Source organism: Pezoporus occidentalis, unplaced genomic scaffold (genome assembly GCF_034315485.1).
Source record: "Pezoporus occidentalis ecotype Australia unplaced genomic scaffold, CSIRO_AGI_Poc_V1 ctg238, whole genome shotgun sequence".
In the NCBI taxonomy this organism is placed as follows: Eukaryota; Metazoa; Chordata; class Aves; order Psittaciformes; family Psittacidae; genus Pezoporus; species Pezoporus occidentalis.
The window spans coordinates 56,915-83,361 of record NW_026914264.1 but is presented as its reverse complement, the minus strand read 5'-3'; the positions used below and the strand labels follow the sequence as shown (position 1 = coordinate 83,361).

Genomic DNA, 26,447 nt, shown 5'->3' with positions numbered 1-26,447 from the left:
TGATGTGTTGTTTTATTTATTGGTATCAAATGGAGAACCAAGATGACTCAGCTACTGACCAGATCCCCCTCATAAGCAGCCCACTGAACTTCAGGCCACTCAAGTGCCTTTCAAACCCCAGCCTTTCATACACATTTCAGCATTATCATTGTAGTCTCACAAATACACAGGGTTTTTTTAACACGTGACATGCATCCTGTTGTGAAAATTAACTCACGTTACAAAGAGATTGAGCATTCCAGCAGGGCATCTCAATTTAGGAGCCTGTATCATCCCATACAATCACAAAGTACCTGTCTTTTTCTAACAGATGACTAAGCACAGCAGGTGCATCTACAATATGCAACAGCTGAAATGAACATCTCTTAGACCCATCTCCCAGTTTCATCAGCACTTGGCAAAAACTCCAACTGTCAGTGAGAAGACACAAACAGTCCCAGTCTCAGAACCAATTTTCTTCCTTTGTCCTCAAAAAAAAAATCTCGTTAGCTTTGCAATTCTTCGTAGACAAGACTCGGAAAATTAAGCATCTTATGGGTAATCTCTTTGTCCAGGGTTGAAGAAAATCCCCATTTGTTTCTTATTTGAGTGGTCACATTGTGCCCATAGTGTGAGAACAGAAGGAAGAGAATCTGTTTCCTGGGCAAAGCCATACTGAAATTAAACAACAACATTAAAGCTTCTCTACCAGCTGAAGTCTTGTGCTGAAATCAGCGTGCAGCAAAGTTATGTTCTGCCTGAAGATGTGATGAACTGCTACATGATGTTAGGAAACAGTAAAGTTCTTTGCTATGAGCACCCTCAATAATCCATTTTGACAAGGATGCCCAAATCCTCTGCTTGTGAAAACAGTAAGAACTTGCCATGCCCAGAGGTGTCATGACATGATTTTCTCAAAAGTGCTTAATCTTTATTCCTAAATTGAAGTGAGCTTTTGAGAACCATCCATTTTGCTCAGTCCGAAGCATTTTATGGTTCTGTCCTTGATGGCAACAGAAGCCTAAATTTTGTTCAGCCCACTAAAGGTATCTGCTGTGCTGGAAAAGGGCCTGTTTATCCACACACATAGGCAGCAGACACTGAAATCAGAACCCAAACGGTGTCTTGTCAGCATATGAGGTTCAGAATCCATCTCCACTGTGAGAAGGATTGTGCTTTTCCTCCACAGGAGGAGAAAAGAAGGGGACTAAAAAAAAAAAAACCAACAAACAAGAAACCAAACAAACAGAAAAGGCAAGAGCAGAACACTGTACCAGAGCTTGAAATGACTGAAAACAGCTAAAACCAGGAAGTCCTCGCCTCAGTAAATACCACCCACAGAAGATCGTTGAGGGCTGCGAGTATCCTTAGCTTTTTGGACCTGGTCATCTAGCAACCTCTACGAAGGAGGAAGTCTTTCTTCACATGTGAACGGCGCCCATCAGTCCTGTAGGAGTTCCTTTCATGTACTTGTCCTGTCATTCCCTTCATGCCCTCCCATCAGCAAGGCTGTGGTATCTGCCAGATGGCACATGGCGGCCTTCCCAGCAGGACTTCCTCTCCTTTACAGGCAAATTGGGAATTGTCCCAATGCTATGTCTTCACAACGCTGTCTCGCCCATGCAGACACTGTAAGGGGATTTCAATTTTCTGCATCTAAAACAAACATCACATGATGTTAATCAGACCAACCTAAAACCACAGCAGTGTGAACAGAACCTAAATCAGGTGTCTGACACAGTCACCCAACTCATTTAGGCAGCCCCAATGAAAATGACTTTAGACCCAACTGGGAGATGGAAAACAGACGTAGGCTGTCAGTTCCTTGAAGATCACACCACAGATCAGCAACAGGCAAGAACACACTACCCATGCTCTCAAAATTCCACATGCCATTTCTTCCTGCCCAGTACAACTCAGATGAATGTGATGAGAAGATTGCATATCTCCCATACCTCTTTCTTACGTAGCAGTAGATGATAGCAAGTATCCCACTCGTCAGTATTCCCACACCAATTCCCACAGCAATATAGCGTTCGTAAGAATTGTGTGCATACGAATTTAGTGTTAAATGTTCGCACCTCTCACCATTATAACCTGCGAGGCACCTACAAAATAAATATACACCATGCAACATTATTCAGGACTTCTCATGCTTTGTATTGCAGAAACACGTTAGTTTTCATCAGTCTTAAACTATTTAGAACAAGCCTGAAAGAGGATGGGCTGAATCCGGTGCTCTGTCACGTCTTCATTGCATCAAGACTACCAGTTGCCCCAGTCTGTCTAGTTTAAAGCAAGCTCAAGGACTGCAGTCACAGCAGCAAACACAGTCTAAACATACCCTCATCGCAGAGGGTGTGGATGAAGAGCACTGTGCTCTGCTGATCCTTAGCTACTAGAAGATCTCCAAAGGCCAAAGCTGCCCAGAAACTTTTAAGGACATCACAATCCTTATCAGTGTGTAAGCAGTTAAAGGGAGATGCATCTGACATCTTGAAAGATCCTGCCCCCTTCGCTGTGCCCACTGTGAACATCTACTTATTTCTTTACTGTTTACTCTAGCACCAGTTGTGGTTTGAGTTGCCATCACAGCAGTGACCAACAAAGCTGTAAGTTTTCCCTCTTCCTTCCTTAGTATCACACCAGCACAGCACTACTACCTTGTCAACAGTCCTGGGCTACCAGAGCACTCAATCATGTGCCAAACTAAGCCTGCAAATACTTGACTGGCACTTGAAACTGCTGAAATTCAGTCACCTTACATTAGGAACATGTATCAGACAAAGAAACAATGCTACTGTTGTCGTTTTCTATGAAGGATACTTAGAAGATACTTATTCTTTACTTGCATATGGGTTTCCTCAACTCGCTGTGGAAAGCACAGAGCCCATTTATACAATAGCTGTGGTGTTCTTCAAGACAAGTCTGCATAAGCTTCATGAGCTTTGGTTGCTCAGTGTAGTCTGCTGTGAAAGGGAAAAAAAAATCATGTTATACTTAGGAAAAAAATAATTTTAATTCATTTTCACAACTCAAATTGAACAGATACGGCCTGCAGAAAACAGTGCATAGATTTACTGTGGTATGTCTCATGGGCAGATTCAAGCACTGCTAAGCAGAACAAGCCTCTAAGACATTACAGCATAGCTTTAGAGAAAGAGCAAACTGTACATAAATTGCTTCCTTTTGAGAAGAAAGTATAAAAATGATTCTGGGAAACTCCTCCAGGGTGACACCAGCACTATCCAACCTGGAATCCATCAGAAAAACCATCCCAGGAATATCAGGAGATTAGGACAAAATAACAGTAGGGAATTATTCTCAGTACACTTCTCAGTCTGAATTCAAATGGTTAGCTGTTTTCCCCATTGTAAGGCAAATTATTGCATTTCTAACCCTTCTGCCAGCCCACCCTGCAACTGAGCAAGTGATGACTGGCGGGATTACTCCCTCACTCTATTCTCCATGCTCTGATGTTCCTAGAGTGACCCATTATGCCTGCAGGCGCACAAGACTGCCCAGGTGGTCTTCCCATGCAAAAGCATGGTCCACAACTGTTAAATTCTGAATTTACAAGAAATAATCTGTGTCCAGGTCAGCAAGCACACTTCTGCTTTGAAAGCACAAAAAATTAGTACCTTATTCCCACCGATGGCAGCTCAAATGGGAATAAAGGTGAAGTCAAAACTGTTCTTGGACATCTTATGCCCATGTTTCATACCAAGAGAAGAACACTTGAGCCCAGGAGCACAGGGGCTTGGCATGAGGCTGTAACAGGGGTGCAGCACGTGAAGAGAAAGCACTAAAGCTTCACCATCTAAGCAAGCAGCTGTTTGAACTGGTTTCTCCACCCAGTTATTGGAATCCCTGGTGGGGTGGGGTGTCCAAGCAATGTCTTACTGTTTCAGGGGACTGTTTTAGTGATGGCTGAAGGCGATTTCCTAACAGAGTGATGTCAATACAAGCTTTCAATTCTGACCACAAGAAAAATAACATCATGCAGGAAATTGACAAGGTCTGCTCCAAGTGACTAGGCAATGCTACATCAAGCAGAAACCTTCCTTTCTGACTAAATGCTAAATCAAAGTCTGGAGATAGTGCACTGACAGAACTACTTCTATACATCTAAGCCTCTAGCCATCCTATGGGCAACTCAAGATCCCGCAACACATTTTTTTGGAGTAACCCCCAAAATTCCCCATTGGATTCCAGTTTAAATTACTTAACGGCAGGAATCCCCCCATGCCCTCAACTAAGCAATTTGTCTCTTCATCCCTTCTGCAGCTTCATCACAGAGCTGAGAAGCAATAGGAAAGAGCTACTCAGCTCTTTGCCTGCATGTTGGATTGATTCACAACTTCAGGCAGGTGCCCAAAACAGGATTCACAGGGGGCATGATGTTATCACTGTTCCTCAAATCAACAACTCTACTTTCAAAATAGTGCCCTGTGAAACCTGACAGAATCATCACGCTTCCTGCTGAGAGAACAATAACTCAAGTCTGCTTGAGAAAGGACACGGTGGTTTACTCCACTTTTCTAGCAATCAAGTGACAATACATATGCACTGAAGGGTATGCTGAGACTGAGGCTCCATCTCTATCATTCAGCAGTGAGATCTGTGCTACCACAGCCACACTGTCCCCATTTAATGAAAGCAGAATAGCGTGTCTGCTCCAGAAAGCCCTGTGCAGGGCAGGCACACCCATAGCCTTGAACCACACACCCTGCAAGGGAAGAAGTTGGCGCTGGCTACCCACAAGGTCTGCTATCAAGATCTGGCTCTTCTCTGCTGCCTCTGGAATGCTGTTGACAAGCTCTGGGGGTGGGCTTGTTGGCCCAGAGCACAGTCAGCACAGGACTAGGCCTTGGAGGGACAGATTTCAGCAAGAGAAGACAGCTTTTGTGACAAGAGATGGATGACACTAGATTCTGCCCAGGAGGACTGTACGATGCTCACTGCCAGGGAAAGCACAATGGAAAACAAAGCACAATGGGAAACAAAGCACATGGTTAACACAACTGCAGAGCTCATCCTGCCACAAGGAGATCTAGGATGCAGGAGACCTGCAAAAGCCCATTTTCACTTAGGCCTAATATACCTGCAGACAAACTACCAAAGCTCTGCAGGGAAGAGCTTCAGAAAACAGCAACAGCACATTCATGCTCCCCCTGCGACTCCTGAAATGCTTCAGTACGAACTGCTGTGAATCACCATTTCAGGACAAAAAGGGCTGAACAGCGCATTATAAAACCAGTAACCATGACCACTCATCAGCAGGACCCTTCAATATTTCCTGGCACCAAAGGTACTACTCTTCTTCCGAGTCCTGAGAACATGTCTTCCGTACAAGTTTAGTATTTCACTTGCACCTCTGCCGTATGGGGGAAAAAAAACCCGAAACAAAATGAGGAAGGTACCAACCTACATGCCAGAGGCAAGAAATCCTCAGCCACCTCCACTGTAACTTCCATCAGTTGGATTCACACTACCAGAACATCACTCCTCATCTACCCCATGGCTGCCGAAAGGTGGCAGCCTCCAACCTGCCAACGCCTGGAAGAAACCTTGCTCTGTACAGGTACATAAAGCCTCTCTCCTGAGTGCCTTTAAAGTTTGTGCTGTCATTAGAAATAAAGGTCAGCTTAGAGCAGAATCCTGCCTAGAAAGCGCTGGAGACAAACATCTTGCTGTGCAGGTGACAAACAAACAGTACATTCCTCCCTTGTTGCTTGTTGTGAGAGGCAAGAGCTTTGACCCTTGGGGGCTGCAAAATCAGATCTTAAATGCACACACTCACAAATTATAAGTGCTAATTATTTTGATATTGCAGAAGTACAAATTACCTCTGAAATAATGACGAGTCTTGAGAAGAAAAAGAATAATTTTTCTAACCCATCCCAGATCATTATGCTAACTCATATCATGTTATCCACCTGGATACTGAATAAGCTGTTGAATAAACACATCCATGTGGCCTTTCATGTCACATGAGGAAAGTAAAGCATGCTGTGTAAGCACCTGACAACTGAGTCATTCAAACAGATACACTTGGCAAGATGTGACATGAAATCAGTACTACAGGTACTTGGAAGGCTGGGCATGCCAAAACTGACAGACCTGCAACAAGCCAAGCCAAGCCACTAAGACCACGAGAGCTCAGCCTTCAACTATGGTGCATCAGGGAGTGATGGAAGAACCAGAATGGAGATGGAGAGAGGGAAAGGGTCAGTCCCATGTGCAGGGCCTCCCTCACAGCCTGTATGGGAGACCCAGATCACAGCAATGAAGGACTCTTGTTTTTCCCCAAGTAAAAGCAAGCCCTTCCCTACTCCTAGTTGCCCATTTTGCTATGAAGGCTCCCCTCCAGCCCAAACAGCATCCCAAGTTTTTATCCCTGCCATCTCAGCTCCCAGCCAGGCATTCTTTCCACTACCTTTTCTTCCCTGACTGATCACCAAGCCTGACATTTTCTAGCCCCAGCACTAGTGAAACTAAAGACTGTGTAATATAAAATAAGGAAATAGGACATGAGCTTGTAAGTAGGAGGCAAGTGGATTGAGCGGAAATTAATGGTTTTGCCCAAACTACACCTCAGGCCCCAGAGGACTTGCAATCCACAACAAACTGCCAGTTCCTCCAGTGAATTCATTTTCATAGGATCTAGTATTACTGAACCTTGGAGATAAACCTTACTAAAAACTTAACTTGCACAGGAGATACAAGAAAACTTCAGAGAGATACAGACAGTTTCTCTGGTGAGTCTTGAAGCATTTCTTTTCAACCTTCTTTTTGGAGATGGTATTTTCTAACTTTTCAGTGGCTTCGTGCAACCTCCACCAAAATATATTTTTAACTATCTGTGTAGACATGTATTTGCATGCTTGGGAGTTTGGTTCTGCTTTGAGGGGAACACACTCTCAGCTAAAAGCCCTGTTATCTAGTGGACTTGCACCGCCACAACTAGCCCAAGGGTACATGGGACTACTACAGTCATGGCTGTCTACCAGTAAAAAGCCTCTTACTTTGTTAAAACATGATCCTTGACTCCTGCTCTCTAGAAATAATACAAACAGGGTACTGCACTGCACAAGTCACAACATATTTCTACTTCATTAAATTCCTGTTTGCTGTATGCAGCTCTGGAAGTTATCATGGCATAGACAAATGCAGATCACAGGTCTGATAAATCAGACTACTGCAGTCAAAAATCTACATTACTTCACATATGTATGAGTATATATTAGACACATTTTACATACATATAGATGAAACCCACACATAGAGTGTATGTATGAATGTATATTGCTGCACTATAACAAATTAGACAACCCCCCCGCAACAGTTTGACTTGTTATGAGAAAAATAAGCAGCTTAAGGATCTACTAAAAGAAGCTTGCAAGACATCCTGTGCTGACTTACAATTAACAGATGATGATTTGTATGCAAGTTTATGTTCTTTTTAAAGAACAAAGACATTATGTCTCACAGTTCAAATCCTTTCCTCCTTTACTGACCTGCCAAAACCTCACTTCCAGATTGCACAGTTCTCCCAAAGAAATGACATCCCTACTACCTCAAATCACATTCAGAAAGCAGCTCGCAGGATGAACACAGTGCTCTGGTCTCAGGTGTTGGCAAGGAAACAGCTGGAGTTCACATTTCAGTCAGAAAAGAAAAAGAGAGAGCTAACACTCTGAAAAGGGCTGGAGAAGCTGCAACAGCCAGCAGCAAAACTGCAGCAGAGAAAGAAACTACTGAGTAACAGTAATGAGAGGCATGACTGGAAGTGACGCTTGCTGCATTCTCACTGTGTGTATGAAGGTTCACATTGAAGACAGCTAGAAACCAAGCCCTGGTTACACAAGTAACAGAAACAGCCATCAGAAATGCAGACCATCTATCCCAATTTGCCTTAAAATTTCTGCTTCAAATTATAACTGGCTGTGGATAAAGAATCCTTCAACTGGGCAACACTAAGCCTACCCCAGCTGAGGAGCACCTCTTACCTGAGAGACGGTTTTAAGGCTCCACGAACAGCAGCTTATCTCACAAATAAAGCACACAAAAATTTCAACAGTGTCCAAGTGACACTTTTTTAAAATGACAGGTTAATAAAGACAATCAAAACAAGAAAGGAGTACCTTCAGCATTGTTTTTTGTCCAGTTATTCCATAAGTCCGTGCTAAGGGATGAAACAGTAAGAGCTGACTCTTCACTCAGTGCCCCCATTGCTGTGTAATGCAAATAGATGCTTACTGTAACAGAAAAACTCAGTATATTTATTCAAGGCTCACATTATCCACAAAACATGTACCCACTTACTACACTTCTGATACCATGCAGTGATGCAACAACCATTAATTTCAAACATTCTTGCCTCAAACTGCCCTTTGCCACAGAGAAATTATGATTGGGGGGAAACTAACTATTGTTTGTGAATTTCCAAAACACACATCCATTCTGTTCTCCACTCTATTACCTTATGCAATTTAGAACACAGATAAATGCAATATACTACAATGTTACACCTATTTACCAGGAGCTTTTCATGAGGTCTGCATTATACCCTATGAGTTTAAGTTTCATTCAAGTTTAAAGCCACTTAAGTAATTCTGCTTTGCAATGCCTTAGCATGCTTCCCACCCCTGCCGCTTATTTCAGAAGGAGCCAAGTGCTGTTCAACAAAGCTGTGCACTTTATTACACACAAGAACATACCTTTCAGCAAAATATAGATGAGCATTCCAAATGCCATGGCACACAGCTGCTTGAAGCACCTTCTCAGTTCCTCAGTCCAGGCAGCTCACTCGGCTTATCTGGGCTCCCGTGTTTTCTCTCACGCTTATATGCCACGAAGCGTCATCTGCTGCTCTCACCAATCAAGAAAAAGTGCATCTGGCAACAACTGCAGCCCCTGGGGCAACCACACATTTATTTAGGAAACTGCTATTATCTAGCAATGGAATCAGGTTTTCTTTTGAAACCCTGGTTTCCTATTACCCATGGGCATCATTGTGCATGCAAAGGTACAGTTTTCAAGACAGATGTGGTATCTGTCAGAGCAGATCAATGAAATACAGCAAAACAGAGGTGAGTAAAATGAAGAATGACGTATTGTGGAAGACGTGATCTTTCTTTCCCATAGAAATGCAATCTTGTGTTACTTCCAGGAGGACAGTCAGCATTCAGGATGCTACTCCAGGGCTCAGGGTCTGAGGACCATCCCCTGTTTTGCTTGTGTTCCTTCGCTGGTCCTCTGTGCACTGCATCCAGAAGAGGAACCATGAGAACAGCTACTGCCGATGTTATAAAGTGATAAGGCACAGAGATAATGGATGATGTTCTCCACTGGTGACTGCAGCGAGAAGCCTTTGCTGACAGGCTCTGGGGAGTCTATGGGGCATGCTTGACGGCTCCTCAGCCAGCCTTCCCTGTACACAACCTTCTGAAGCAGCGAAAGCCACCAGCCCTGCACCAGGCATGTGACACTGGCTGAAGCTCCGTGCAGTTGTGTGGAGCAGAAACAAAGCTGATGAAGCACAGGCATAGAGAAGACAGGCAGAAAGGGCAAGTAAGCTGTGGTCTCCTGTAACAGGAGAACCCTTCATTACTCCTGCCACTACACTGCTATAAATGCCCATCTCCATCTTTTCAAAGAAGTAGGTATGCATAATGGGAACTATCATACTTTTTACATGAAGTGTTTGCAGGTTTCTAAGACATATCTGTCACACTCATTTCTCACACTAAATGTCACTCCACAGGTCCAAATGCTGTTCAGCTTCCTTGGGCACAGGCAGCTGGGAACTAGTAGGACTAGTTGGATCTCCAGAGGCAGAGCCAAACATACTAGAACCAGAAGCAGTGCCTGGTTCAATAAGGCACAGACACAGCAACATCCTGACTCTGACTGAAGTAGAGCTACACACTTCACACCAGCAACAGCTTCTGCAACTATGAGCTCCAAACAACAAAACCATTTCATATTTTTTTTGTATTTTACAGCCAAAAATCTCCTGACAAACTCCAGTAACTCTAGCCCGCTCAAATTCTCCCTCTATGCTCCACTCCCGAGGGATCTGCTGGATTCAACCTAACCACTTCACATGTTAAGGGAAAAAACACAAGCCAGTTCTGCACATTTTAATTATACCTTCTCCTGCTCATGGACTGCATTCCACAAGGCTTTTCCCCTCCTTTGCTATCCTGAATTGCTGCATGCCTGCACACTGATGGAGTACAGCCTGCACACAGGAGTGTTTCTGCCTACCTGGATAACCTCTGCTATCAGTCCCAAGCAGGAATAAGGCTCACGAGTCCTGCTTTCAACACACATCTACACAACAGGAGCTTAATCCAATGTGAATCCATGAGGTGGCTTTGGCATTAGGCAATAGACCTGGGTGCGGTAGGCCCATAAGAAGGCTCCAGTGGATAAGGCTGGGTCCCTGTCCACCACAGGGCATTCATACTTGGACCAGGCTTGACCCAGCCTGGCACATGAGCATGCTTTTCAGGGTGGTTGCTCCTTCTCGATGTTCTCCCAGTGGAGAATGCTCTCATAGATGTTTCTGGCCGCTCTGAACATAGCATGCTGCAGATCAACACCTCAGTCTCACTAGCTTTTGTGTAATGCTAACCCATCCACAGAGGTGAGAAAATAAAAAGCTTTAGATGCACAATAAACTGCTTGCAAAGCATGAAAGAAGCAGACTTGCCCAACTGAGATAAACAAAATGCCATAAATTGTTATTCTGCCAAAAAAAAAGCAGAGATGATTAGAGTTTAATCCAAGAAAAGAAACACTGATCTAGAACAGCAAGGTAAACAGATGAAAAATCTCATGACTGAACATGCAGAACACATCCATTAGCTCCACTCCTAACTCACTGATACAAGGGAAAAAAAACCCACAGTCAACCCCAAAAACACATCAAAATTTCTCACCAAGACTAATGTAAGAGTAAACAAATTTTATTCCATCTCAACCAACGTTGGGTTGATCAGTCTGAGTCTTATCCCCACAAGCACCTTGATCCTCCTATGAGTTGTACTGCTCAAATTTAAACGGATAAGCAAGTTCCTGCACTCTTGGCACTACACCTTTAGCAGTGATTCTGGCAGCCTCTTTGCTAAATGCTGCACGCAACAGAACTCTTGGGAAGTTCATCACAAAAATCATCAGCACAGAAGTGATGTTCCATCTTCATTCTTTTATTACAATAAGAGCATTTATTTTGTTTAAAGCAGGAGTATTTTGCCACACCCTCCCTTTTCAAGTTGTCTAGAGTCTACTGGCAAACACCTAAAGCTCTTGATAAATCAAAGCCATCCCAACTGAGATAAAAACACCAAGATAAAAGTCCAAAGTGGCTCCAATGAGAACTGGGGTAGGCTCTTCACACAGTTCAAGCGACACCTTCACAGCCACTCCATTCCAACTTCCACATTGCATGAGACTAGTCTAGAGCCATCTTGGAACTAAAATTTCTGGCAACAGAAAAGTACTGATCTTAGTATCCCATCTAGCCTTCTCTAAGCAGTAAAACACTGTAGCCAAAGATTCACAGAGCTGAGCCTTATACCATGGACTAAAACCAGCCCTTCACGCAGTTTCAGAAACCAAGAGAACAATTAAATGGCTTAAAATTCCAACACAAATATTTCATTAGGGATAAACTCTTGCTTTTTTCTTCTTCTTCTTCCCCACCCCGTTACATATATAATATACATACATGGTGGTTTAAACTATGATTTGCCTAACTGAAGTCTGATCCAGCCCAGCCAACTATTCAGCTTCTTGTGAAGAGTGAGGGTGTTATGCACCAAAACATTTAGTTAAACAAATCCAGATATGGAAAGAAAATAATGCTGGCCTCCATTCTAGCTCCTCATTCATGCATACCTCATGCAAACATTCAAGAGCACAATTTCACCAGTGTTCAGGTTCACCTGACTGTTTTAAAACAGGTATTGAAGTTTTGCAGTCATGTCAATGTTACCGCTAAGCAGCTGAAAAAAAAAGTTCAGCCTTTCACTCCTTTCAGATTCAAGATTTCTGCTGCTATCTCTTAAGTGTTTAAAAAAAAAAAGAATTTTAAGAGTACAAACTACACCCAGTATGCGTCATGCCCTCAGAACCCAAATCATATTTTTAAAACCTATCTAGTATGTCGAAAGTAAGTTTTCATGCTGTTAGATCAAGACTGCGGTTCCAGGTGCTTACAAGACTTTGGTACTTGCACCCCACCCCCAAACACACAGGTACGTTTGTAATTCATGCTGCTGCTTTATTTTCACACAGGTAATAGACCATCACCACCAGATTTGCATAGGCTGCATTCTCCCTTTTAGCTTTTAGTCAGTAGGAGGTTACACAAAGTATTTGAACATCTTGTAAACCATTTGGTTTAGCATGCTTTACATGAAAAAATAAATACAATGTAGAAATAAATATCTTTGTAGTAAAAAATAAACATTTTGTGTATCAATAAATAGAACAACTTGGATTCTTCTTCCAAAGGAGCCCACTTGCTCTAGTAAATGAGCTTTTTGGCAACTATGAGTGTGTTCTTCAGGAGCATTGCAACAGTCATAGGTCCTACCCCTCCCGGCACTGGAGTGATAAAGGCAGCCTTCTTCTTCACTTCTAAGAGAAAAGAGAAACAGATATTAACTAAAAGAGTTTCAAATCTCTTTTGTTCCTTCAGTTGTCCACAAGCACTTAACTGGCAACAAGCACCAAGGACTGTGACTTGGAAAATGTTGGAGAATATGGGACAAGTGTACAAGAATATGGGACAAGTGTAAAACAGACAAGTTTTAATCACTGAGTTCTTACAGCCAGGGTAGTAACAGGACACTATCAGAACTGGGCTGCAAGGTCGTCTTCTTCATCTGAACATTATTACCCAGGGCTAGTTCTGGGCAATGCTTTCACAACCCATTTGAGCTGATCTATCTGCAGCAGGCTGCCCTTTCCTCCTGAGAGCCTGTGCCCAGACAGATAGAAAATAAACCCCACCCAATTTTTTGGTAAGGGGCAGTTTGTGACTACTGTTTGACCAGACTGACCAGCTGGCCCAAGAAGGCTGGGTGACAGAAGACAGGACAACCCCAGGAGGGCAGCAAGGACTTGTACAACCTCCATATGCCAGCTGGGATACTGCACCTTCAATATCCAGGAGAGCTATGGAAGGTAGGGACCTGATCCTGTAGGTAAAGAGGTGCCTCCCCACACTGTGTGTGCTGCTAAGGAGCAGCATGCAGAGCAGGAGTCTGCTCTATCAGAGCCAACAGCACAGCACCAGCACCAGTTAAGTCACCTAACAGCCCCTTTTGCCTCCCCTTGCTTGCACTTTCTATCAAAGACATTCCATGATCACAAAAGGGAACTTAAACCACAGAGGAAGAAAGTAGTTTCCTGGTTCATTTGCTTGTCTGTTTCACACTATGGACAGAGAACAAAATCAAGAGTTGTCTGCAAGAGAAATACAGATCCTAATGGCAAAACTCCCACTGTGACTTCAGGCACAAACGCTCAGCTCCTCCAGAGAAGACTTGGGGTTTTTAACCAGTGTTACTAGGGTGCCTATACTGAACTGGGATTCAGAAATGCAGATCTCCCCCAAGTCTCCAACAGAAAGAAACTCAAGAGCTGAATTTGCTCTAATAACAAACATGTCAGACTATCCAAAGTCAGTAAACACCTTGAATGCTTGTGTTAAGAGGTAAATCCATGCAGATTATTTACTTAGCACCTGTGAAGTTAACCTCTTTGGACGAGGAATTAATATAATGCAGCAAACAATCCTGACTTGATATTCTTATCTACTGCACAAAACGCAATCAGGTGGAATTGCAGGTTACTTGCATAGAAATTAGATGCAACTGGCTGGGAATTCAGCACATAACTAATGAGCACTTATTTGCTAATAATGGTTACTCCAAATAGAATATTATTAACCTGGTTACTACAGAGGGTTTTTTTCAAGTGCCATGGTGAGAGGTTTTTTCTGCTTGTTAGCTTTTTTTTTTTTTCCCCTTGCTTATGAATAATTTCATGGCAACACACAAACCACTTTTAAAAAACACTGTATTTGAAAAGGCACACACACACCCACCCATGAGAACACTGAGCAAGCACAACTCTGACACAAGCACATACACTTCCACTGAAGTCACTACAAAGCAGAACCTACTACACCTGGCCATGAGAAGAGCTCCATGGATGGAAAACTAGGCACCTGGGTTTTGGAACTAAGACAATAATTTGCTCCTGCTTTAAGTGCATTCATCCTGAATTGTATGTGGCACTTTAGTGTAGAGAATCATATTATGGTTTGGTTTGGAAAGGACCTTAACATCATTCAGTTCCAACCCCCTGCCATGGACAGGGACGCCTCATGCTTGTCCAGGCTGAACAGCCTCAATTTTCTCAGCCTGTCAATAATATAACAACATCTCAAAAAAATAGTATTACAAGAGAATTTGAAAAGCTGGATATAATTTTTTTTGGACAGAAACGTTTTAGGGAAGTTAACAGTGATTATCTCACTGAACTTGGGCACAAAAAGATTAAGCCTCATTGAGGACAAATGGTAATTACACCTAGAAGGGTTTTAATTATGGAGCTGACTGATACCACCAGATATAGCGTGAAAATACTTGGAAATTTCGGTCAACAAATTGTTATGTGGTTCTTTTCACATGTAAACTGTAACAAATGAATTCAGCTCTCCTATGAGTCATCCTTACTATTCTCTGAAACCAATAATTTGTCTTTTTAATAGTTACATTATTTTGTACTACCTTCCATATGAGCCTGCTGCTTTTGGTTAGCACAGTTACTCCAAATCCCCAGATTCAGGTCCTAATTATTGAAATTTACCCACATCTGAAGTAAACACAGTAATTAACAAAAAAAAATCTGGGGCATTTCAAATTGAAATGTTTGTTTCTATGGCAATGTTACATACTGCTTTTTGTGGTGTTATCCAAACTATTCCTATCTGACTTACAAAGTGGAACAATCCACAACCCGATGGTGCCTTCTAATGAGTATCTTGTACAACATTCATCGCCTCTAGTGTTAGTAACCGTACTCCGTGGTAAACACACAGTGCTATGGTCACAAGTTGCCGGGGAATCTCTCTGCCCACACTCTCTCATTATGAAAATCCCTGTGGGTCAGTGTGGCAGAAGACATGTTTTGTATCAGTTAGCAGAAAACCACCTGGACAGCTTATTCCCAAAAGCTGATTCAGGTATTTCAATACACAAAGAGGTGTCTTGTGTTGGGGAAACTACCATCTGATAAGCTGCCATTGGTAAGAGCAAATATAGATACGGTGAGTGCAATTTTCCAAGCTGAACGCCAGCGATCAAGAGGGAAAAATAACTTGGCCCTCAAAAATGTGACTAGATTTTGTTTTCCTCATCAAGCGTAGCACAGTTCCCAGGCGTGACAGATCTCCTGTCAGTTCATTCAGAAGGTCATGTTCCTGCTTCTCAGCAATGGTCGAACTTTATCCCCAGGTTTAACTCTCCATTCTGGAGCTGCCTGTCCTTGTCCCAGGTATTTCTCTGCCCATGTGGAAAATCTTGGCATGCAAATCTGGTGCCTCTGGGGGCGGAGCTGCTGTTTTGCAGCTTCTGTAGAACCTTAAAATCTTCCTTTGATTCTTCACAAGAAATGAAATGTAGATTGTTTCCTTGAAAAACAGGATCCACTGCTTTGGAAACAGCCCTTCATTCCTAGGTTCCTTTAAAGCTAAGGACATCAGACACCTAACAGGGTTAATCACACAAACCAAGGGCAAGTCTCAACCTGAAGGCAGTTCTGGGTCTTGTGCATCTGCATTAAGCGATGCAGAGCAATTCCTGCCTAAGCACTGTTTCCACACAGCTTTATTAGCCCCTGTAAAGCTACTCTGGATTGCTGCATCCCTGCATAAGTGCAAAATCATGTGCTCAGCAATCACAGTAGATACCCCATGTTCTGCTCTTCACATTCTCGGATTCTTCTCACTGCACACCACAGGATGCCAAATGGCTGGATCTACACTTCACATCAGTGTGTTCTTTTTCATGTTATCCCTGTTCCCCTTACTGCAGCTATTTTAACAGCAATATAAAGGACAATCAAGAAATCCTGGTGTGGTACTGTAATTCTAAGAGCACGTACACCTTCGCTTCTCCAGTACCTCTAAAAGCCAAGCAGCAGAGGCATCTTCGGCAGCAAAATCCAGCACAAAATTATGCACAACAGCTTCTTTACAATCAGGTTATTAGCAGTTGGATGGAACATTGCCGAAGTCTTGGGACAATAAGCAGTGGCAGCAGAAATGCAAGAGATCCAAGGTTGATTACCTAAACCCCTGCATGACGTACCTTTCTGTGGAAAAGCATCTACACTTGGCCATCCAGCAGTTTACCAGCACCACCCAGTCTGTCCTTCTGGAGGTACCAGCCTTACGCTAACTTACTGATTAATTTATTGCACTAGTGGAGCAAAACAAAAGGCAAAGCTCACCCTGATTTTTGCAGAGCAGTAATGTGGTGACAAGATTACATAGCCTGGCCTTTTATTAATTACAAAATGAATAATAACAGGTCTTCAAAATCAACTGAGAAATTAACTAACAGAAGCTACAGCAAAAGCAGCTGGAACATCCAGGCTTTACGTTCAAAACCACTATTTGGAAAAGTTGCACAGAGACAGAATCTGGAAAGGATTCAATAATCTTAACAGAAGCCTACAGCCTGGAAGGTAACACAGTGAACGCAAAGCGGCAGCAAACAACTGTCAGGAGCAACTCCTGTCACTCAGCTGGAGTTCCCCACGCACTGTAGCCAAGTTCCAACTACAGGACCACCACTTCCATGGAGGAACTGGACTCCAAAATTATTATGGTCAATCCCTTAAACTGCATGAACAAGTTGCAAGCAACTTGTCTGATGATTTTGTGGTCATTAGTCCTGTTGCTGATGAGGACAGGATACATTTCCCTGTTTCTCATTCCACTGTTTCTTTCTCATACACTTGGTCTATCCAGGAGCAATATGTTAATGTGGTCCATTCCCCATGTTCATAGTATTCATTTCCCTGGTTTCCCTGCAGTCACTGAAAGAAAATTCTTAACATGTACCCATCAGCCCATACCATATCAATCATTTATTGAGGCACTTTGCCATTCAGTAGTGAATATTTGAGTACCTCCTGTTCCTGGTGGCACTCTTTTCCCAGCATCAATTTTACATAGCCTGGGCTGTGCAAAACAGATGAGCTAGGAGATCCATCCTCATTTATACACCCCTCCACTGATACATAGAATCATAGAATAATTAGGGTTGGAAAGGACCTTAAGATCATCTAGTTCCACCCCCCCTGCTGTGGGCAGGGACACCTTACACTAAACCATATCACCCAAGGCCTCGTCCAACCTGGTCTTGAACACTGCCAGGGATGGAGCATTCACAACATCCCTGGGCAACCTATTCCAGTGCCTCACCACCCTAACAGGAAAGAATTTCCTTCAAAGGTCTTGCATAAAGGATTTCTTTTCCATATAGACATCCAATAAAGACTCAAACCCCAGCATTACTGACTGCTTGTCATAGATATAGGAGGAATCATAAAGAAATACAGGAAGCACTTAAAGCAAACCCCACGTGAGTTCTGGACACTTTGGTTTCAGGGTCATTTCCAGTTCCAGTCTCAAAGGTTAGCTACTACACTGGCATGTTATTACCCTGCTCTACCAGTCACTCCTGGAAATGGTGCTCCACCCAAAAAAGCCATTCCAGTTAAATGCTCTGTGTAAGTTGTTGCTTTATTTCATGTTTCTGGTCCTTGCAGCCCTCCCCCCTCAGCATTACTGCTGTGGCAACAAAGGCCCTATAAACAAGGGCCAAGTACTCCCACACACATGCTACCCTGTTCCCAGAAACATGTCTCCCTTCCCGAGACTGAAACTTGCTGTCCCAAAGTAACTACAACAGCACTGGCAATCACCTAAGGATGCTACTGCTTCTTCTCTTCCCTGTCAGTTCACCCCCCCTCCCGTGGCTCCCAAAAGCTACAGAAGTCCCCCTCCCTTGGGCACAGATTTTGGCAAATTCTTAACATAAAGAGGGGTACACAATGTGCTGTGCTGGTTATATACAGATAGATGCACATACAGGTGAAGAAAGGCCAGCAATATTGGGGTAGGTACCTCAGCACTCTGCAGCTGACCTCCACATGTACAGCGTTTTCCTGCCTTGTTCTTTCTGATACCTGGGAACTGCTCAGTGAACTACTGTGAAGAAAAAAAAAAAAAAAAGCCTTTCTTTGTGCAGACACAGTTTGGACTGCCAAGCAAAAAGAAGACATATGGGGATGGAGGAAATCACAGATACAGTTTAAAGATATTCTATAATACATCCTGTCATTTTTGCCTCACATACACCATTAAGTCTGACAAGCACAGAGGTACCCAGTTAAATCTCTGCTCACCCCATAACATTTCCCTACTTAAAGAAGGGGATGATGAAACAACAGATACTGGTGGGCTACACGATCCGGTGCTGCATAGAACGCCAGCCAGTTATGTACCTGGCCTTAACCTGCAAAAACCACTTCCACTGGGGCTTAAATGCAAATTCACTCAAGTGACAAGACAAAGGAAAAGGATGAAACAATTTGCTACATTAATATATTAGCTTGTTCCATTTCCTCATTGCCAAATCAAATGCTTGGTGAGGGTGATTTACTTGTTAGTATGTAGAACTGCATACACTGTGATTTTTTTGTTGTTGTTGTTGTTGTTAAGAGATTTACTGAAACTTTCACCGATACCAATGAACCAACAACAATTTCCCTTTGGCAATGCACAGTGAAATGCTACTTGCAACTGTAGTGGCATAATCCAAGCTGAAGTTCCTCCCTCCTTGTTGGATCTTCCCTCCCCCCAAGTAAAATCCTGAGAACAACCCACAGCAGACATGATGAGACATATACAGTGCATTGCTGAAACTCTGAATCACAGCCTTGTCACTGAATCTACACCTATATTGCATTGAGAAGGTTTCATGATTAAAGAAAGACAAACAAAAAGGATAAAACTACATGTTTCTCAAAGGTTAGAGCATTTTTCCTCCCATACCTACTAAGCAAACAAAAAAAATCCTGAAAGTTCTCTATACTTCAGTTCTGAAAAGATACAGCTTTTTACTTGTGATAGTACAACCAGGATTACAAAACAAAACAATAATTTCAAATTGTACTGCGAAAGTATTTTCCTACTGTAACTACTGTAGAGACAAGTTGCACACTTCCAAATGCACGCCAAGACAATCCCTTAGCTACACTTGTGCAGTTAATTCCACTGACTTTAACAGACAAGTATCATGCGTGATGAGTAAAAAAAAAAAGCAGGAACCGAGGGAATGAGGTAATTACAAACACATACAGCTGGCTAGAAACATTTTGAATATAATTAAGCTTTGAGACATTATGCCAGCCAAGATGTTAATAACCATAAAAAAAAAACCCTGTGGGTGATTTTCATACTTATCAAAATAAGGAACTGTTGAGAACCATTAATAACGTGGGTAAATGCTGTCTAAGCTTCCCACACTCAACTCTGCCAGTAAGCTTTAATTTTCAACTGCAACAGTCCTGCTATTCCAGTCTGGAGCTCCTCCAGAGCAGAGATACTTAACTGCATTACACTGTGAACTTGCTCGGCCACACATGAAACAAAAAGATCAATATGTAACACCATCACCATTTTTTATCTGTTAGGCTTGCTTGGACAAATATTTTCAACAGCTTCACATGAACCCACATTAAACCTTAGCATAAAGGACGCTTCTAAAGCAGAAGTTAATGTTTTCATAAACAAGTGTAGAGTGAGAGCATAAGAGGAGGCTTGAAAAGCCGTAGTATAATAATATTTGCTATGAACAGTGGGAGACCCATTGCTGGTGAAAAAGCAGAAACTGTTTTTATTGCTTACTCTTGAAATATTTCAGACTCACAAAGAATTGAAGAAACCTTGAGACAAGCATCTGTCACCACACTACGGTAAGAGCTCATCTGCATCTCTTGAAGGTTGCTAGTATGTGTAATTAAAAGTAACACTTCTTCTGTTCAATAATAGCATCTCTTAAGAGCAGATGAACACAGTTAGTTCTCTTATCTAAGTAAATAAATTGGAAAAACTCCTGCAAGTGTCATCTCATTTGAGACACTGGCTATTCCAAGTATTTATTGAGAATGAATCTCACAAACTTCAATCTGTTTATCCAACTGGTTTTTACAAAGAGTGTTTCACTGACCTTCAAAGTCCACGTCCCCAACTAGCTTGGTCTTTCCTGTAAGAGGGTCATGGATATGGTTGATGCCTACATCAATCACAGCCGCACCTTCTTTGACCATGTCAGCTGTAATCAACTTCGGGATACCTGGAATCATCAAGATGAATTTGATTAACATGGCTGGGCAGCTTTAGGTCATCAGTTTAAATTATATCAAGGGCTGTGCATGCTTATGTATGTGTGCACAAAAAAGGTTATTTTTTTACTTGAATGTTTCTTGATACATCACACACAGAAAACAATAATCCCTCAGTTTCACACAGTTTGTAATTATGAGAATGAAAGGCGATATTTCTTCATTTTTACTAAACATTTTCAGCTAAGCCTGCAGTCACAAACATAATCGACATGATCTCAATGAAGCAGTTAATTCCTGGTTTGTGGTAGTAAGTCCCTTTCATAGCATTTCCAAAGAAAAGCTGGGCCATGAAGATGCTCTGTGAGCCACAAGAAGTCTTTAATATAATAATGTCAGAGGCCTGCTGATCCAAAGTGTTGCCAACTGCTGAAGCAAGCCCTGTACGTTACTTCCGTGGCTTTTTGTATTATCTGCATTGGATATACATTTCTCCAATTTCTCATATACTTGTTACTTCCACAACATTTCAACCACTCAATTAGTGAACATGAACTACATGAAAATACACTACTACAAAAACCAAAATAAATGCTAGCATGACAAGACACTCTGATCTACCCTGCCATCTTATTTTTGACTCCCATCACCTAGAAACAATAGACAGGTGTCCTGGGTTCAGCTGTAGCAGTTGTTTTTTCTGTTTCCTAGTAGCTGGTGCAGTGATGCATTTTTTACTTTAGTCTGAGAACAAGGCTGATAACATGCCAATGTTTTTAGTTGTTGCTAGGTAATGCTTACTCTGATCAAGGACTTTTCACTCTCATGCTCTGCCAGTGACGAAGGACACGGGAAGTCAGGAGGAAGCAGAGACAGGACACCTGACCCAAACTAGCCAAAGGGATATTCCATATCACAGTCACATCCAGTATAGAAACTGGGGGAAGTCACCCAGAAGGCCCAGGTCACTGCTCGGTTCAGGCTAGGTATCGGTTGGTGCGTGGTGAGCAACTGTATTGTGCATCACTTCTATTTATTGTTTTCTTTTCCTTTTCCCCTTTTAGTTTTATATTCTCTCCCCTTGATATTTCCCTTATCATCATTATTATTGGTGGTAGCAGCTGTAGTTTTGTATTATACCTTAGTTACTGGACTGTTCTTATCTCAGCCCATGGGATTTACATTCTTTCAATTTTCTTCCCCACCCCTCCAGGAGCAGGAAGGAGGCAGGGAGGGAGTGAGCAAGTGGCTGCATGGTTCTGAGTTACCATCTGGGCTTAAACCACAACAGCCAACAGGAAAAAATAAAATGGCCATTTCAGATTTACCCAAAATAAACAGCATCATCTCAGTCTGTAGGAGAGAAGCAACTGCCTTCCAAGCAACACTGTCTTCACCTGATCCTCTCATAAGCTAGAAAGAAAAATACAGCCTGGCCTCAGCCCTACACCCCTTCTTCACCTCTCAGGCGACATCTATTACACACAAAATCTAACATAGCTCCTTACCAAACAGGGTGGCAAAACACCATTTTGTAAGGCAGTAGTCCTGGAAAATAAATGCCTTCCATATTGTGAAGAACACTGCCGCACTGGATTTAAAACTGCAGGTAGCATCACACATTTACTTTGAGGAGATCAATCTCATCCAGCTTTCTAGAGGCAAAACTTCCATGGCATGCCAACAGCTCCTCCTGATGCACAGAAAAGACTACCCTTTCAAAAACAGTAGTTCAGTAGGCTCAAAGTAGTTCAGAGCCATTTTAACTACAAAAAAGTCTATCTTGCAACTAATGTAGTAGCGCTGCTTTATCAACAGTAGCATCATGTGATCACACACCTGAAAGTTTCTGCCTGGACAGTCACAACAAATGAAGCCTCTTCTGGAACATTCAGGCAAAGCAGCATCTGAGACCGAAGTCACTGCATGCTATCAGAGAGCCAAGAACGTCAACTCCTTACACATCATTTGCACTAGCCTATGTACCTTAATTGCATCAGTGGTACTCTTTCCTCTGTACTCACTTTAAATAAAATCTGGAATTTCCTTCCTACCATGCAACCTCCAACTTGAAGTGATGGGAAACTCCAACTTTGAAATTACAAAGCACTTTGCTTCTTGAGCAACTCCATCAGTTCTATGTTTTGTGAGGAATGTTCATCCTAGTAATAGGGTATCCCCAAAGGGGGAATCTAAGCTCCCCTCTCTCCACCAAAGCAGCCTTCTCTCAGACGGAGAGAAATAAAAGGAAAACAGCAAATCTATCTGGTTTGAGACTAGTTTTATCAGAGGCAAGCACTGGTGTACGAGAGCTTTGGCTTCATCTGAAGCGCTGGATGACAGCCAGTTAGTCATTGGCATACAGGCAATACAAGAACCTTCTCTGCTCTTGATTTCTCACTCCCCCATAGGACACAAGCTTGAAACTCTCCTTCTAATGTTGGGCAAGCCAAGACCTCAAATTCTTTCCTATGCCACCTGATAACATCTGGCTATGTCTACTTCATCATGCTCTTATGCAATCCATTGCAAGCTGGCTGTTAATTGGATAATGCCTCAGCCTTATGGGGGTAAATGATCTATGCATGATAGGGATAGAAGCACATTAACAGCTGCACAGTTACACCCTTTGTAAATGGTTTGATAATAGGCCAAATACTTAATAGCAACAAATGAACTAACCTCCAAACCAAATGAGCAGATCTATTTATTTAAGCCTACTTTACATACCAAGTAGGAAGAGATAAGCATTAGTGCAGCTATTCCTAAAATGCACTGACTGAAGAATGTGGGAAAATCTCTTATTGGTGCCTTCTGTAGAAAATTATCAATCACATTTTAAACAGAAGAGAAACAAAGCTGGGAAGGAATAATCTACATGGATAGTTACAATCAAAGCAGGCAGGAAAAGTGGGGTTCCGGTTTTCCTAGGGACATATGGGAAAAAATACATGAAGATGGATATTCTCAAACTCCAAGGCAATAAAAGAAGCCCCCGACTTGAAGTGTTAGGAAAGCCATGAAATGCAAGTGAACAGAAAACTCCTCACAGAGAGTACAACATCAGAATGAAGAGACTCCCTGCAACAAGTCACCAACCAGGAGCCAGAATGCAGATGACTCTGCTGAAATTACTCCGTAGGAAGAGAAGAAAAAGAATACAAATCTTGCGCCTACATGCAGACATGCATAAAAGACTGTTTTCCATGTGCACACCTTGCACAATGGCCTATGACAGCAGCTGTTCCTATCTGGCAGGGTACAAGCTAGCTTTTTTGCAACACTCACTGAACAGGTCACACATTTCCAGGCAATGCGTGATCCTGAAGCTATAATGTGCAGAATTCTCAAGTAACAAGAGGAAGCCTGGAAGGATTCCAACTTTCTAAAGCATAAACTTCCCCAGCACAGCCACTTGGACAGGGCTGCATGCTGTTTGCACAATTCAGCTGTATGCTTTTGCATCATTCCAAGTGTATCTCAGATTGTGTAACAACTGTTATATCATGCTCCTGTTACAAGTGACACAAGGAAAACACAAAACACACACGGTACTGAACCCTTTAACTGCAAACGTAACTGATGGCAAACTGTCCAGCGTAAAAATCAGAAGTGATGATAAAATTGGAAGCAGTGACTTTGGATGAACAGTTACTAGTTGTCGTGGTTTAAGCCCAGCCGGCAACCCAGAACCACGCAGCCGCTCACTCACTCCCCATCCCCCCATCACCCCTCACCCCCCTCCCAGAGGGATGGGGAGGAGAATTGAAAGAATGTAACTCTTGATAAGAACAGTCCAGTAACTAAGGTGTAACACAAAACCACTGCTGCTGCCACCAATAATAACAATGATAAGGGAAATAACAAGGGAAGAGAATACAACCGCTCACCACCCGCAGACCAAAACCCAGCCCGACCCAAGCAGTGATCTAGCCCTTCTGGGTAACTGCCCCAATTTCTATACTGGGCATGACGTGCTGTGGTATGGAATACCCCTTTAGCTAGTTTGGGTCAGGTGTCCTGTCTTTGCTTCCTCCCAGATTCCCCTCCTGCCGGGCAGGACATGAGACTCAGAAAGTCCTTGGCCATGGTAAACATTATTTAACAACAACTAAAAACATCTGTGTTAGCAGTGCTGGTCTCAGGCTGAAAGTCAAAAAACACAGCACTGCATCAGCTACTAATTAAGGAGAAAAATGACTGCTACTGAACCCAGGACACTAGTTTACTTCCACTCAGCACATACATTATCATCATCATTCCTTCACAGCGCATGAATTCTGGTCATGCCCACAGTTGGGTAATCCTATGTGGCACCAACTGAGCCATCTCTTGTTCCTCACCTGGCATGAGAAAGAGACAGTACAGTTAAGCCCTGAAGCAAAGGCCATCTCAATGCAACAGGAAGCTCTGAGCTTTAGACAGGTACCTATCTGTCTTCATCTAGAAATTAAGTAGGCAAGACTTTGGTCTTGAAGATGATGAAGAAAGAGGAAGGGAGGAGAAAAGAGGAAAGATGCAATCCTCTTGTAGTCCTTCAAACTGGTATGAGTCAAGGAAGCTATCCTGAGCTGTGACAGGACATGAAATTTTACCAAGGTTTTTATTAAGTTGCATTGTTCGGGTTTGTTTTCTTTAAGTTAATTTATATTTCTATATAGGATGTCCATAAACAAAAAAAAACAGAGGTTGCTGAGAAACAGCTCTGCTCGTTTCTTTATTCCAGACTAGTCAAACTAAGTGTTTCATCCTACACTGCTTTGAGAATAAAGACGCTGATCTCTTGCACCCCTTCCTCCACGCAATTACTATTCTCTTCACACGATAATTGTAAAAGAAAAAGAAAAATAAATTCAGCCATAAGTTAGGTTACCAAAACTATCAGTTAATTTGGCAAGGTTGCCTTTAATCCTAACAGTGAGGGAATGCTACCATTGTTTTATGAACACAGCCTCCAGCTGATTTCAAGAAACCCTCCTGTCAAAATTTCAATGACTCATGATTTTTGCACAGCACAGAGAATGTTTTAATTTACATAATTATACCTGTATAAACTATGCACTGACTGGCTCCCAATCTTGAGTTCACTCTAAAGTCTCCCTAAGGGAAAGGTGTCACATGTGACCAGAAACAGTTTATGAGTCTGCAGATGTGAAGGGCAAGAACAAAGAGCCAAGTCACTTGCCCTTCTTACAACAAATCCCTCAACAAGCACGAGCACCTACTGTTTGGTAAAACATGAAATAGCCAGCAGTGCCACCAACACAGACACCAAAGTCTACCTTTTAGGTTTTGAACATTGCAATTGGAGTATTAACAACAACTAGTATTACCTGCAGCTACAATTACAATGTCAGCAAGTTGCGTATGGATCTTAAGCTGCTCTTTTGGTGTGTATCTGTGAGTGATGGTCACTGTAGCATCACCTGAAATGTAACAGATTATCAATTAATTGTCACATATACAATGCTTGTACAGCATTTACTTGGGGACATTAACAACAGTACAGATGATCATCAGATTTGTCTTGGGATGCATCATATATGCACCCCAAGTTGTGCCATTATCATAGGCACAACGCTCACAACACTTGCTGCTCACACATGAAAAATACATTTAAACTTAATAATTCTCACAGGATGAATTCATTTATACATCATGGACTAACTCAGTCCTTCATCAGCTTCCTTACATTTAGAGGAATCACATAGAGCAAACCCAACATGAAATCCAGTGTCTAGGCACAATCTGTACTGTGTGCCATAAGACTCAGTTGTTTGTCACCAACTAAAGTTTCAAACACAAGCTCACCACGTTTGAATCTCTGTCCTCAACCACATTTGTCATTCATCTGTCCTGAAGAGCCCTAGATACTTCCCTTGATGATCACAGTCTTCCCTGTACTTGTGACCCAACTTCATAATAGTGTTTCCCTGGAGTCAGAGTTTAGTCTTTGACCCTACCATCTTTTGCATGCCCTGATAAAACACAACTAGTTGAACCCTTACTTCATCCCAGAGTAT

The 26,447-nt window shown here is 42.4% G+C and overlaps 2 protein-coding genes across 10 annotated transcripts in view; both read right to left on the bottom strand.

Moving 5' to 3' along the window:
- On the bottom strand, nt 1-11,073 carry EPGN (epithelial mitogen). 2 transcript variants are annotated; one of them, XM_062622011.1, is made up of 5 exons: nt 8,703-11,073; nt 8,127-8,240; nt 2,828-2,948; nt 1,935-2,087; nt 1-1,635 (listed from the first exon to the last, which is right to left on the bottom strand). In XM_062622011.1, the coding sequence occupies exons 1-5, from the start codon at nt 8,737-8,739 to the stop codon at nt 1,581-1,583; spliced, it is 480 nt and encodes a 159-aa protein (XP_062477995.1). In that variant the 5' UTR covers nt 8,740-11,073; the 3' UTR covers nt 1-1,580. The 2 variants fall into 2 exon arrangements, with proteins under 2 accessions (XP_062477995.1, XP_062477996.1); XM_062622012.1 differs by having other exon boundaries at nt 8,127-8,216.
- A 104-nt stretch (nt 11,074-11,177) lies between these two features.
- The window catches only part of MTHFD2L (methylenetetrahydrofolate dehydrogenase (NADP+ dependent) 2 like), a 33,347-nt gene continuing 18,077 nt past the window's right edge, over nt 11,178-26,447 (bottom strand). For 3 of the 8 annotated variants that reach the window (XM_062622008.1, XM_062622003.1, XM_062622006.1), the window contains 3 exons: nt 25,758-25,850; nt 20,310-20,435; nt 11,178-12,633 (listed from right to left, as the gene is read on the bottom strand). In XM_062622008.1, coding sequence (XP_062477992.1) covers nt 12,521-12,633; nt 20,310-20,435; nt 25,758-25,850 — 332 coding nt within the window. In that variant the 3' untranslated portion in view covers nt 11,178-12,520. Of the gene's footprint in view, nt 12,634-12,665; nt 13,435-18,202; nt 18,284-20,309; nt 20,436-24,693; nt 24,768-24,839; nt 24,996-25,757; nt 25,851-26,447 lie in introns of those variants that run through there. The other 5 variants (XR_009965485.1, XM_062622004.1, XM_062622009.1 and 2 more) reach the window with 5 other exon arrangements.